The 14221-nt window shown below is 52.1% G+C and overlaps 1 protein-coding gene across 1 annotated transcript in view; it reads right to left on the bottom strand.

The window, feature by feature from the left end:
- The window catches only part of TBC1D14 (TBC1 domain family member 14), a 103761-nt gene that overhangs the window by 89058 nt on the left and 482 nt on the right, over nucleotides 1–14221 (bottom strand). Inside the window, exon 2 of the mRNA XM_002926275.4 lies at nucleotides 3967–4705. Within this exon, the coding sequence (XP_002926321.1) occupies nucleotides 3967–4688 (722 nt within the window). The 5' untranslated portion in view covers nucleotides 4689–4705. The remainder of the gene's footprint in view (nucleotides 1–3966; nucleotides 4706–14221) is intronic.

Genomic DNA, 14221 nt, shown 5'->3' with positions numbered 1-14221 from the left:
TAACTTTTGATCGAAGTAAGCACCACATTAGGACAAGAACTAGAGAAAAATGTACAAGAACTTCAGAAAAATGTATTTCTTAGAAGTGATAACATTTATATTAGCATCACATACGGCTGCTACTTACTGCTTGTGTGCTTACCTATTCAATCTCTAACCTTATGCAGTTTTATGCCCCATTAACACTTAGAGAAGAGCAAAAGAACTTGCCCAAGGTCACACAGCTTTTAAATAGGAGAGCTCACACAACCCAGCCCTGGCATCAGCACCCTCACACACTCACACTCTGACAGCACTCATGCCCCCCACCCGTGCCACGCCTGCTCTGTCTCCCCCACCAGCTGTGAGCTCCTTAAGGACCAGGACTACCTCTCGGCTCAGGGTAGAATCCGCACCACAGGGCTTCTGACAGCCCGGATGAAGAGCAGGTCAAAGGGATAGAGGCAACCGGGTCCGCAGCTTCCAGGGGGCAGTGGTCGGGCCCAGCCAGCCATCCTCTCACTTCTCTGCTCCTGTCTCACCCAGGCTACACTCATCAAGCAGTCAGGGCCACCAACCGGTCCACCCCCTTGGGCCACAAGTTAGGTCCATGACCGTATCCAACCCCTTCTCTGAGGCCTTCCACTACTGCCCACACTTCCTCCTACAGTTTCCTAGAAATTGACTCAGTGAGGACAAGGAGAACAGATGGGCACTAGGGTAAAGGAAGACACCTGGGCGCAGGGGATAAAGTAGAGAAACAGGAGGACTCAGAAGCCTGGGCTGGAAACCCCAGAGGCCCAGCTCCAGCCCCAGCCCTGCCCTTGACAAAACTCATACAGGCCTTACTGTGAGCCAGGCCTGCTGTGTAACTCACCTGTAAAATGTGTAGTGGGTTCCAAACATTCTTGCCACAGAACCCTTTTCCTCCTCAAAGGAATGCTAGACTGAAACTCTCCTCTAACACTTTAAGACTCTAGGACAAAAAACTCACTACACTCAGCCCATGAGATCATATATTTTGATCTGTTTGTCATTAACATTCCACCTGCTTTCCAAAACTGCTTAATAATGACTCACAATAAAGTCACTGCCATTAGAAGGGTAAGGGAGGGGGGTGTCTCGCTGGCTCAGTCAGTGGAGCATGCGACCGTCAGTCTCAGGGTCGGGAGTCTGAGCCCCATGTTGGATACCGAGATGATTTAAATACATAAAAACTTTTTTTTAATTTTTAATGTTTTATAGAAGGGGTAAGGAGACAAGAACCAGAGAATAAAACAAAGAGGAAACATTTAATTTCTGTGGCACAAAGCTATGAAAGATTATCAAGAAACAGCAGCTTTACTATTTCACTTATATGCAGACTCTAAAAGACAAAACAACACAGTAACAGACTGAGATATGAAGAGCAACCCGGTGGGAAGGAGAAGCCTGGGCCAAATAGGAGAGGGGGACTAAAAGGTACAAACTTCCAGTTATAAAATAAATAAGACAAAAAAACACGGTGTACAACACAGAGAACATAAAGTAGTCAACAACAGGTAACAACTTTGTACGGTGACAGATGGTGCTGAGATCTACCTCGAAGATCGTTTACTAACAGATCTGAGAGTTCAATCACTCCGTCTTACACCTGAAAACTACCAAAAGAGCATACATCAACTACACTTCAATTAAAAAAAAAACAGTGGCTTTAGCAATGATCCACAGTAATTGGTGGTGTTTCCTTTCAAAGGGGGAAGAGGCTCCCACATGGTGAGACAAGGCAGCAGACAGAGCAAGGTGCTGCCATGATGATCACGAGTGACTGAGACCTGAAAGCTTGCTCTGTCTGGGCCAATCCTGTTTCACACACGTGAACCCATTTCATCCCCGTGACCACCATACGAAGTAGGTCTCGTAAGAGGACCGTGTATATCAACAACATAACAGGCACCTTGTGCTGGGTGGGCACTTACTCAATGCAATTTCAGAGATGAGAAAATGAACTCAGAGAGGTGAAGTAACTTGTTCAAGGTCACACAGCCAGGATGCAGGTGCAGGTCTGTTCAATTCGAAGATCAGCTTTTCCTCTAGGCTGTTTCCCCCATTCCAAATTACATCTCCTAATTTGCCCAGAACCCCCACATGGTTCCCAAAGCCTGGCTCCCAAGCCCTTACCCTGAGATTCCGATTCTGGGGTTCCGGGATGGATCCTGAGGAACCCGTGTGTAACAGGTACAGACAAGAAATGCTGAAAACACTGATCTAAGAGAACAGCTCGGCCACACAAATCGGAACCGCAGCAACCTATTTTGGGGCTATGGCCTCAGAAGGGACAGTGACTGTCTCCCCCAGAGCTCCTGGGCTCCTCCCATGGACGGCGGTCCTGGGTTAGGGAGTTCTGGGACGAGAGCAGCTTGCCGCCTGGCTGCCGGCACATCAGAGAGGAGGGGTGCCCACAAACCACAGCCTGCGCCGCACATCTTTTCACTCAAAACTGTCCTGGGCTCACTCGAAACGAGCTCCACATTCAGATGACAAAGCAGCTGGGGCTGCGGTGAGTTAACCTTTGCATCCACAGCCACAGAGGTCTCCAGCTGACCCCAGCCAGCACGGCACACCACCTCAAAGGGACACCCAGGGGTGTCTGGCTGGCTCAGTCAGCTACGTGTCTGACTCTTGATTTCAGCTCAGGGTTGTGGGCTCGAACCCCGGGCCTGGCTCCACGCTCAACAGGGAGTCTGCTGGAGATTCTCCTCGTCCCTCTGCCCCTCCCCTCCCCTATGCTCTCTCTCTCTCTCTCTCAAATGAATAAATCTTTTTTTTTTTTTTTTAAGATTTTATTTACTTATTCAACAGAGATAGAGACAGCCAGTGAGAGAGGAAACACAAGCAGGGGGAGTGGGAGAGGAAGAAGCAGGCTCATAGCACAGGAGCCTGATGTGGGGCTCGATCCCGTAACGCTGGGATCACGCCCTGAGCTGAAGGCAGACGATTAACCGCTGTGCCACCCAGGCGCCCCTCAAATGAATAAATCTTTAAGAAGAAAGAAGGGGACACCCAGTACCACAAAGTGCCCTACATGGGCTTTGCTACAACACACACATGCAGGGGAAAACTGAGTCGACCACAGCAATGAGTCCCCCAACGAGCAGCTAGGGACAGGACACCATTCCCCTGCACACCCTCTCACGGCCCTTGTGCCCCTCCTCGCAGCACTGAACAGCCCAGAGGTCCACAACTGCTTATATGACTGACAGATGTGTCCCCGCCTACCACCCCCGGCCTGTGAGCCCAACCCAAGTCATTACCTGTAACACTTTGATGGTCATACTACTCCCGTACTCCCTGCCAAGAGCAGAGCCAGGGACACACACACTTGCTGAATGAAAACGTGAGAGCACAGGTAAGAGGCAGGTCCTGTGGGAGCTGTGCCTCCAGGGCTGGAGGGAAGACACATGGGCCCCGCAGGCCCTGCTTTGGCAACCAAGTGGCCTGGTCCCAGCCTAAGGGGGAAGCGGCGGCCGCAGGGCCAGCGTCGGAACACGCATCCAGTACACAGCCCTGCATTATGCCAGTGGGGGCCTGGGATGGAACGTGGGTTCCTAACCCTCTGCTTGGCCCGAGCAGCTCAAGTGATGAGCATAAAGGGCCCTTCAGAGGACAAAGCTGACCAAGTAAGGCTGCCGATCTGTTAGCAGTGGCCACTTGTGGGTGGCCGTCTGCCACAGCAGGCTGGAGGCCGGGAAATGACAACAAGGTGTGCTAGCGAGACAGGGAAGGACACAGAGGTGACAGCGAGCGGTGAGGGCTCAAACAGCAGAATCACCTCCGGACCAGGCCTACCCACAACTGCACAGGACTCCGGGCTACGGGGAGAAGATACAGTCACCTGTATGACTCAGGGCCTGCTTAGAAAGGCAGGAAGCACACAGCACATTTCGGAGGAGAACAGGGCAGCCGGTCCAGATAACCTAACTCTCGTAGAGACAAAGACGGTGTTACCTGGTGAAGAGGCTACTAAGTGGTCCCAAAATTTTCAGTTTACTCCCATCCTCAGTTCCATCCACACAGTCCTGCTGGCGCAGCTCACGAGTCTCCTTGACAGAGCTCAGGGTGACATCAGTAAACTGTGGGTCATCGTCACTCTCCAGGGTCACGATGGCACTGGAGCTGCTCGTGACCACGAGGTCCAAGATGTCCTCATTGCTGACGGACAGTGTGGTTGACAGCTCTGTGCTGAGACTGGACACGCTGCAAACAGAGACATCGTCGCTGCGGTTCAGGGCTTTGGAGGTGGGGCTATAGAGCTTCACCGAGTCATAGCCTGTCCTGGGGAATGTGGACGACTTCCGCACGCTCTGCTCCCACTCGGCGCTGCTGGGAGCTGGGGGCGTGTAGGACGGCAGTGGGCACGCGCTCTGGCAAGCTCGCTCGGGGATGATCTCCGACACCGACGGCTTCCTCTTCACGTGGGCCACGCTGCAGGGGACAGGTTCCGGGTTACTGATCTCAAGTGTAGGAATGCCCGAGTCCACGGACTTAAGGCTGTGCCGATCTTCTAAAGGACCAAGTTTCAGCTTGGGCCCATACTCTTGCAACGAGAGGGATCTGGGTGCCTTGAGACTCAAGTGCTGCAGGTTCTGAATGTGGTTTCCCGGCCGACCATCCAGAATGCCCGTCAAGGCTACGCCATTTGTAGAGGTGGAGAGGTTTCCATCAGTCATCTTGGTCCAAGGAGAAACTAGAAAAAAACACAAAAATGGAAATTAAGACAGTGGCCATAAAAGCCTAAGATACACTCCTCTGCTGTACAGCTCGAATGTTCTGATGCCCTTTTTAGGAACGAATCCTTGAAAAAGTCCTATATATCCAAGTTTTACTTCAGGAGCAGAAGCTAGAGTTTTAGCGCATATTACCACGACATAAAATAACCCGAACAAAGGTTACAGCAGGGGTAAAATTACTTAACCCCCTGCTCATCATCACCAGCACCCCCCAGTCACAGGTCTGACCCTCAGGCCAGCTCAGAGGCATGAGGACAGGTCCAGGCAGAGAGAGGGTTGTCTGTTTTTCATGTTTTTTGAAAAATGATAAACAGAAGGGGTGCCGGAGCGGCTCAGTTGGCTGAGCGGCCAACTCTTGATCTCAGCTCAGGTCTTGATCTCATGGTCGTGAATTCGAGTCCCACGGTGGGCTGTGTGCTGGGCGTGGAGACTACTTAAAAAACAAAATAAAATAGGGGCGCCTGGGTGGCACTNGTCCAGGCAGAGAGAGGGTTGTCTGTTTTTCATGTTTTTTGAAAAATGATAAACAGAAGGGGTGCCGGAGCGGCTCAGTCGGCTGAGCGGCCAACTCTTGATCTCAGCTCAGGTCTTGATCTCATGGTCGTGAATTCGAGTCCCACGGTGGGCTGTGTGCTGGGCGTGGAGACTACTTAAAAAACAAAATAAAATAAATGAACAGAACACCTCCGTCAAAAGTATGTGAATTCATAACCTGTACGTAAGTTGAGTTCTACTTGTTCCAAGAGAGCTTTAAAATCAAGATGTCATCATCAAGACAGGAAACACGTTACATTGTGTATGCCATGCGCCGTGAGAGGAGTCCAGTACATCCAACTCAGCCATGGCCCTCCACATGTCCACAAGGTAGGGCATGTTATCCCCATTACCATGGAGGAAACCAAGGTGTAAACAGGTTAAGAAATGGGTCCAAGATTGTAACGTTATTTGGCAGTACAGCTGGGATCTATGGGACCGACCCCAAAAAATAGGCCATACCTAGTGGATGAATAGCTTGGTGTGCAGTTATAAAGACCCAGGTAGAAGACTGGGTCAGGGAACGTAGATAATCAATAAAGAAAAAATAAAGGGGCGGGGCGCCTGGGTAGCGCAGTCGTTAAGCATCTGCCTTCGGCTCAGGGCATGATCCCGGAGTTNGGGCTCCCTGCTCAGAAGGGAGCCTGCTTCTCCCTCCCATTGTCACTCCCCCTGCTTGTGCCCTCTCTCGGCCTCTCTCTCTCTCACACAAATATATAAATAAAATCTTTTAAAAATAAATAATAAAAATAAAATAAATAAAATAAAATAAAAAATTTTAAAAAATGAAGGAATGAATCAAAATGCAGAATTCAGAATAGGCAGAACTATATATAAAAACTTGAAATACGACCCAGTGAGGAAGGATTATTTAATCGTGATGTTGTACGATTTTTCTTAGAAGGTAGAACCACACTGTACTACACCAAAACAAAAACACAAAGTAAGGATTTAACACAAAAACAAAATTATAAACCTATTCCATCAAGTGCTTCTCTAACCTACTGAGCAAAACCTCAGCTCACCCTCCAAAACAACGTAGGCAGCACCTCAGCCCACACGAACACACTTTCAGGCCACAGTCCATCCTGCCCTCGATTTCCTGGGCTGAAGCCCCCACCCCGAGTCCCCAGCCCTGAGGAGGACTCCTCCAGGCAAAGCCACCACCAACTATGTCACAGCCCCTGCCCCAGGACATCCCTGAACTCAGCCATGCTGTGAAACAACAGGATTCACAACAGGAAGACACAGGGAGATTCCAATGTACATAAACTTGAGACTTCTACATTTATTTTAATTAATAAGAAACATTTCTAGCACATAGTGAAGAGCTAATCTCTCGCAATGTCAAGTTATTAGAATTATCAAAACACCGGGGCACCTGGGTGGCACAGCGGTTAAGCGTCTGCCTTCGGCTCAGGGCGTGATCCCGGCGTGCTGGGATCGAGCCCCACATCAGGCTCCTCTGCTATGAGCCTGCTTCTTCCTCTCCCACTCCCCCTGCTTGTGTTCCCTCTCTCTGGCTGTCTCTATCTCTGTCAGATAAATAAATAAAATCTTTAAAAAAAAAAAAAAAGAATTATCAAAACACCATCAATAGTCTGACAGGTCAAACTGGCAAAAAGCCAGAAATACAAGAGGACATTCTCACGGCAAACAGAGCTGAAAGCCAGGTGACCTGCCCGGCTGACATTTGGGTCCTGCCGCTTACCATGGGGAGAAGTGCAACCTTCCTGAGCCTCAACTTCCCTCCTGGCCAGCAGGAGAGTGGGCCACACCACCAAAGTCACGGCCGGTCGGGGGATCCGTTAAAGAAGGCTCGCCGAGAGCACCGGCACACCCGTCCGACCACAGTCCGTGCCCAGTAAACGTGAACTCCCTCTCCTTCAGCCGCACGAAGAGCTGAGTACCTGCAAAAAATGCCTTCGAACTGCAGCTGACACTCAAACACACAGAGCACAAAGCCTGCACTGAGTGGACAGAAGGACCCTTCTCAGAATCGCCACCGTCACAGCACGAGGGCGGCGAAGCAGGTCCAACAGGGTCCAAAGCCACCTGGCTGTGGCCCCTTCCCCACGCCTCTTTCCTCTGTGCGGGGGCCGGGCCAGCAGGACAAGGGCCTCTTCTAGGGAGCCGAATGACCTTTGATGCCTCTGCCGGCTCCAAGTCCAAGTGAAGTTCCTTAAACCTCACACACAAGGTTGTCAGCCTTCGGGGAAATAAACCTAAAAGCAAAAATGTCCTTCTGCTTGCAACATACTCTCACACCAACCCCACACGGGCCTAGGCCACCTGTCCTCAAACCCTTCCGCCTGGGGCCACCAGCCCCACAAAACCAGAAGCCACACGCCAGAGCACCTGCCTTCCGACGGTGCCCTGGAGGGGGAGGCTGCAGGCACAACGCGCTCGCTTCTCAAAGAGGCTGCAGGGTGGACGCTGGAAGCCGGCCAGGAGGCCAGCTGCAGATGGCCTGCCTCCAAGTCACACGTTTTCTAAAGACAGGATCAGCCTAAATTCCCTGAGCTGGCACAGGGCCCTCCCGACCCGGCCTTACCGGCCTCAGCAGCCTTGTGCTGTCACCCTTGCCTCTCTCCAAACCCCACGGCCTGGGTGCCCTCCCCGGCCGGGCACCCAGAGCCCCTAGGGATCAGGCAGCAGGTGCCACAAGGAGACACAGCACGGTCCCAAGGCCACCTCCTCTGAGAAGCCTTCCCTACTTTCCCGGGAAGCTGAAGGTCCTCCCTCCTCTGCGGCTCCTTTCGGCCGCGCCTCTAAGACAACTGTCGGCGCAGCTGCCCCCGTCCCTCCGCTGGTTCCTAAGCTACGGGACGGCAACGGGCTAACAGGTTCCAGACATCCCTGCCTGGCCAAATGCCTGGCATGGATTAAGGGCTCAAAAATCTATTTGCTGAGTTAATTATTACTAACAACTAGGTTTTAAGAAGGCAGGTTTCGGGGACAGTCCAACCAAGAAACACACGCGGCCAGTGGGTTCTGCTTCAAGAACAAGGTGAGCCGTGGACGTAACGAGATGAGGAAGAAACTCCCTCCCCTCGAGCTCCCGGCAGCAAGTCCGGGCTGACCATCCTGTGCCCCATCGACCACCGCACTACTTGGGGAGGAATGGTCAACGCGCGAGGGTCCAGGAAAGTAAGAGACATCCCCCCTCTACGCTTGCTTCCCAAAGCTTGAGACAACCACCCCCCGCCCCCAGCAGTGGCCACGGCAGCCCCCACAGGCCCTCCACCTCCTCCAGGCCCACATGGCCAGCCATGCGAGGCATGCATACAAGTTTGAGGATGACCAGTCATCACCTCCCAGACAAGGTAAAAACACGAGACATCAATACAGATCAGAGGACGGCTGTTTTCACTCCAGAAAGCAAGACAATCTGCATTTTATTTACCAGTCACAAAACCGTGTTCTGCAGCGAGGGGAGAGGGTAAGTGCCCCGAGAGATCGGCACACCACTCACCCCGCTGGGGCTAGGCCTCCAAGACAAGTCAGAAAGCCCACAGCAGCTCTGCTAGGGACTCTGAATGAGCCTTTGGAAAACAAGTCCATCTTGAACAACAGTTTAATTTTCTTCTCTTTAAAAAGCAGTGGGACAAGGTCTTGACCAAGTCTTCATCAACAAGCAGCTTATGAGGCCAAACCCAAATGATTTAGTTATGTCCCCGGCAGGAAAACCTAAACTCACGGGCGGCTTCAGGGAGCAATACTGCTGCCCACCCACGCAGATATCCTCCGGCCCTCATCTTCCTGTGGCTGCTTCCTGTCCACGGACACTTCCTCCCCGTCTGGGCTCCTCTCTGGGTGCTGCAGGGGGCTGCTTCCTCACACATCCCTATCAGCGCCAGGGACACCACGGCTCTCCCGGATCCTCGAAGGAGGGTACACACTTGCCTTTGCTGCCAAGCGTCCCACCAGCCGGGCTCCACCACTGATTTCTGTACACTTAATCTTCTCATGTTTTCATTTTTTACAGATTTATTTATTTTAGAGACAGAGACAGAGAGAGCATGCATGCAGACACAGGGAGAGACTCTCAAGCAGACTCCAGGCTGAGCACGGAGCCCAATGCGGGGCTTGATCCCACGACCCTGAGATCACGACCTGAGCTGAAACCAAGAGTCGGATGCTTCAACAACTGAGCCTCCAGGTGCCCTCCCCCCTCCCCATATCCTTAATCTTAAGAGAAGACAGACACTGCTCCTTTCTGTCAGCCACGGCCTCAGAACCCATCTGTCACAGCCAGAGTTTCAAGAGGGCAGGACCAGGTCTGCAACACCGACAGCACCAGGCTGAATCACCATAAAACTACAATTTAATGAGTACCAGGCCCTGCTCTAAGCTCCTAACATGCCATTCTGCTTTACAGCCCGCACAGCCCTATGTACTAGGTGTTATCCCCATTGCACAGAGGACACTGAGACCCATGGCTTACCCAAGGGCTCCACTTTTATGTGGCAGCGTTGGGGGTTTGAACCCAAGTCCATGACTCCAAGGCCCCTAGGTGAGCTTTGCTACGCAAGCAGCCCTAACACAGACATCGAGAACCTCCCTAAATCCTCATCCCTCCTGTGAAAAAGCAGACTGTCTTCTGCCATTTCCCAGATGGGAACAAAGCTGGGCTGAGCCAGATGCAGTGACCTGCCCATGATCGTACACGCAAGGCCCCACTTGTTCTTCTAACACCCACGTCATTCCACGCTAGGCCCCTTGGGGTCCTTCATGCTTCCTGAGGAGAATTCTGGCGAAACACCAGCCTCCTGGTGGACTGGTGCCCCCGCCCCAGGCCTTCACCTTGACCCTGAAGGGCAGGACCAGTCAGGAGAAACAGGCTAGTTAAGCCTCTGAAATGAGGTCTACCACCCAGGAGACCCCCCTGCCCCGATCCACATGGCTTCTCCCACGTGAGTTAGCTTGCTTTGTAGAGGGCTCCACAAGCACCAACCACTCTGAGTCGCTTTCTCTTTTTAATGCCATGGCTTAGACAAAAAGGACCCTGGAAAGAAAGGAACAGGGTGTTCCGGAACTCAGCGCCTCGGCATTAACAATTAACGTGAGCAGCTGCCTCTGCTCACCAGGCGTGCGTTATGTTGGGCCTGGTGTTCCAAGTTCACACTCACCATCTTCGTAACCTTCACAACAACCCCTGGAGCTCCCGGTGCCATCATTACCACCCCACAGCCAGGGAGACGAGGCTCCAGAGGTGGGGCCGACCTGGGAAGGACTCCCGGGTGCTTACTCTTCCCACTGCCGCATGGCACGAGCGGCTGAAAATAATGGGTCAATTTGCATTATGCAGAATGAAAGGTCAACCATAAAAGTCATTTGATTTTTAAATGGGTTATTCTTCAGGATAAAAACAATCCCAAAAAAGAATTTCTTAGAAGTTCTAATATGCTCCTTTGGAAGATGAACGGCAACTTTCAGGTGCGTTGAACATAACAGAATATTGTTTAAATGAGTTTTGGCCCATCAGCAAGCCAGGCAGAAATTAGGTTTAAGCTGGTGAGGATCCCCAAAGGCTCATTCACAACCCTAAGGAAAAGACATGTAACTCTCACTGCCCAAAAGTGGTTATGTTAAAAAAAAAAAAAAAAAGGCACAGGTGGGACATTTTAAATGAAGGACTTTTAATGCACAGGCAGTGGGGGTAAGACCCCCTACCCCAAAATGTTTCGGCTACATATAGTGACTTACCAAAGTGACTCATCATAAGTACCTATAAAGTGACTGACAGGTAACTGACAGATGAGGAGGACATTCAGACTGGTTAACAAAAACAGCACAACTTATAATCTTAATTATTAATATGAGAAAACCATTTATTAAACATTCACCAGGAACTAAACCTGCTAGGTGCTATCCCATTGCTCTACTCATCACAAGCCTGCTGAGCTCAGTGAAGAAACAGAGGCTAAGTCATCTAAGGTCACACAGCAGCAGAAACTGGATTCAAACCAGGTCTGACATCAAAGCCCATACCAGCTTGCTGGAATGCTTAAGAAAACAGACCCTAAGCTTTGTGATAATCGATAAACTAAACGCTTAACAATTTTTACACGCCTCTGTAGTTAGAAGTCAGGGGAAAGGTTTTTAAAAATGAAATACACAAGGGGGAAAAAGAATCAGGTTCTGGAGGAAGACTGCCTGGAGTTCAAATCCTAACTCCTCCACGTGCAAGCTGTGTGACCTTGCAGCAGTTTAGCTCCCCTGTGACCACATTTCCATGTAGTAAAATGGGAACAATAATAGACCCTATCTCCTTAGGCAAATAAAGCCTTTAGAATCATGCCTGGCACGAGTTAAACCTCAGAAGATGTTGGCTGGTGTTACTTCTTCCTGGGCACTAGATAGGGCCAGCCGGCTCAGGCCCACTATTTTAGCAACTCATTTGCATAAACAAAGTCCAGACTCAGCCACTTTGTGCCTGCAAGCCTCACCGTATGGTTTCTTCCTGTCACTAACATCTCTCCTCACACCTGCTCCGTGGCACTAAGCTCTGGGCTTCAACCTCCCATCTGTAAAATGAGGTGATGAGCCCAGCCCACCTACCTGAGGTCCTTCCAGCTCGCCAATCTAGAACTCTTAACAATTCAGGCCCTAGAAATTTCATAACCATCCTAAAACAAACATTAACAGATGACACCCACTCATTTTCCTAAAATCTTCCTTACATGTTATGTATAAATGTCTATTTTGATGGCAAATCTTCCCCAAGGTCCCCAAGCTCCATGAGCACCCACAATATGCTGGGCAGGCATCCCCTTTGTGGAGGCTGGGGACATGATGGTCAGAAGCTTCGACTCACAGGGGAGACAGGTTCTAAAACAAGCTGCTTTGATAAGCAGGTCCTCACTGTTAGGATTTCAACAGAGCACAGAGGAGAGGAAGTGCAGCACGAAAAGACAGAATTTCGCCCCTGGACAGAGGGGAGTGGGGCAGTGGGCCGCAGGGCTGGCAAAGCAATGGAGAGGAATGGCGGAATCAACAGAGGCCAGGCAAGGCAGCACTGAGGCTGAATGTGGGGGTGGGCTGGGGGCACACTGCAAAAACTGTTTCACAAGGAGGAAGCAAGCTTAGCTCAGCACGAAGCAAAGTGTTGAGCAGGAACCTGCCGGGACCGTGTTGGACACTAAGGTGAGCTGAACCTGGCCTAGTGACCTGGCACAGTCTGAATCTCACATATGCCTCTTGCCAGCTGGGTGACCCTGGACCAATTACGTTACCTCCTTTAATGTTTCCCAAAGGGTATATTCACTCAATAACCCTGAGCCACGTTTTCATTAGGGCTGGGGATCAGGTGGTGTCCACAATCTACAGGGACCAAATATATACAACAACGAAGACAGCCTGGGTGGTTTGGTGGTTTGGGGTTAAGAAGAAGTCAGGAAGAAGTCATTTCCACACTTGGGGAATGGGTTGGTACTGGCCAGATAAACTGGGCAAGAGGCAGTGTTCCAAGACTGCTGTAAGACTAGCCGGCTCCAGGCAAAGCACCTAACAGTGTGCAGACGCAACCCATCTGTAAAGGAAGCCAAGGGAGGGATGCGGGGGGGCGGGGGGTGCCTGAGTGGCTCAGCTGGTTGAGCACCTGACTCTTAGTTTTGGATCAGGTCATGATCTCAGGGTCCTGGGATGGAGCCCCACCTGGCTCCGCAACTCAGTGGGGAGTCTGCTTGAGATTCTCTCTCTCCCTCTGCCCAGCCCCTGCTCAGGTCCATGAGCATGCTCTGTCCCACACTCTCCATCTCCCTCTGTCTCTCTTCCAGATAAATAAATAAATAAATAAATAAACAAAGAATAAAATCTTAAAAAAATAGAAAATAAAGGATGTCAAGACAACAAGGAAGTGCTAACATCCTGCTGATAGGGTCCCAAAGATGCCACCCTCCTCAACTTTCCTCCTCAGGAAATAAAGTAAGTTGGATGCCCAGGAGCCTCCTGCACACAGAACTTTCCAAAGCAAAGCTTCCAATTTTGAACCAGAGAACACGGTGCTGTGCAATTTCAAGACAAAAAAAGGGACGGTTTTTTGGCAAGGTAGGGCTCTGGCCACTAAATGCCCACTACTCCAGCCGAGGCCTGGAATCTGAGGGGCCAGTCCTGCTGCTTCCTGAGGCTTCCACATCACCGCCTCACCCTCGAAGCTTCCCGGCAGCTCCGTGCCCAGGGAGGGCCGCCTGTGGAGCACCCACACACACACACACACCAGCTCTGGCCTCTCAGCCTGCCCAGCGGGAAGGATCCCCAGGCCCGGTCTCTCCGGTCTCTCCTGCACAGAGGGCGGTCTGTGGCCCAGGAAAGGGAGTCTCTGAGGCCAGCGGAGTCCCTGGCCCCGGGACAGGAGGTCTGAGAATGTGGGGGTTCTGCGGTCTAGCGACAATGGAGCTCCACAGTGGAGGGAAGTCCCAGGAGTCGGAGACCGCAAACGCTGTTGGCCCCCAACAGGGTGGGTCCCGGGTTTCCATGGTTCCCGAGGTAGGAGGGGCCAGGGGTCAGAGGCCCCGACATAGACAGGAATCTTTGGGAGGGGGGATGCCAAGATGGAGGTGATCCCGGGGTGGAGAGGGTCCCGGTGGCCGGGACCCCAAAGCGGAGGGGTCCNGGGGGGGGCCCGCGGGGGGGGGGGGGGAGACCACGGAGGTGAAGGAGGGCCCGGAGGGCCGGCTGCGCGCGCCGAGCCAGTTCCTCTCGGGCTGGGGAGCCCCGCACTCCTGAGGGACAAAACTTTTCGTCAAGTTCCGGAAAAGAAGCGTGTCAGCGCGCGCGTCTCTCTCAGGGGCGGACGAGCCGAGCGCCGCCGGGCCCCGCGATGTCACCCTGGCCCCACGCGCTTCCCCCCTGTGGGGGGAAGCGGCGGCCGCGCGGCGAGGGGGCGCCCAGGCCGGCGCCGAACCCGCGCGCCCCGGCCCGGCCCGCCTCCTTCC

The sequence above is a fragment of the Ailuropoda melanoleuca genome, chromosome 11, assembly GCF_002007445.2.
Source record: "Ailuropoda melanoleuca isolate Jingjing chromosome 11, ASM200744v2, whole genome shotgun sequence".
Lineage (NCBI taxonomy): Eukaryota > Metazoa > Chordata > Mammalia > Carnivora > Ursidae > Ailuropoda > Ailuropoda melanoleuca.
This window is presented reverse-complemented; position numbering and strand designations above follow the sequence as displayed.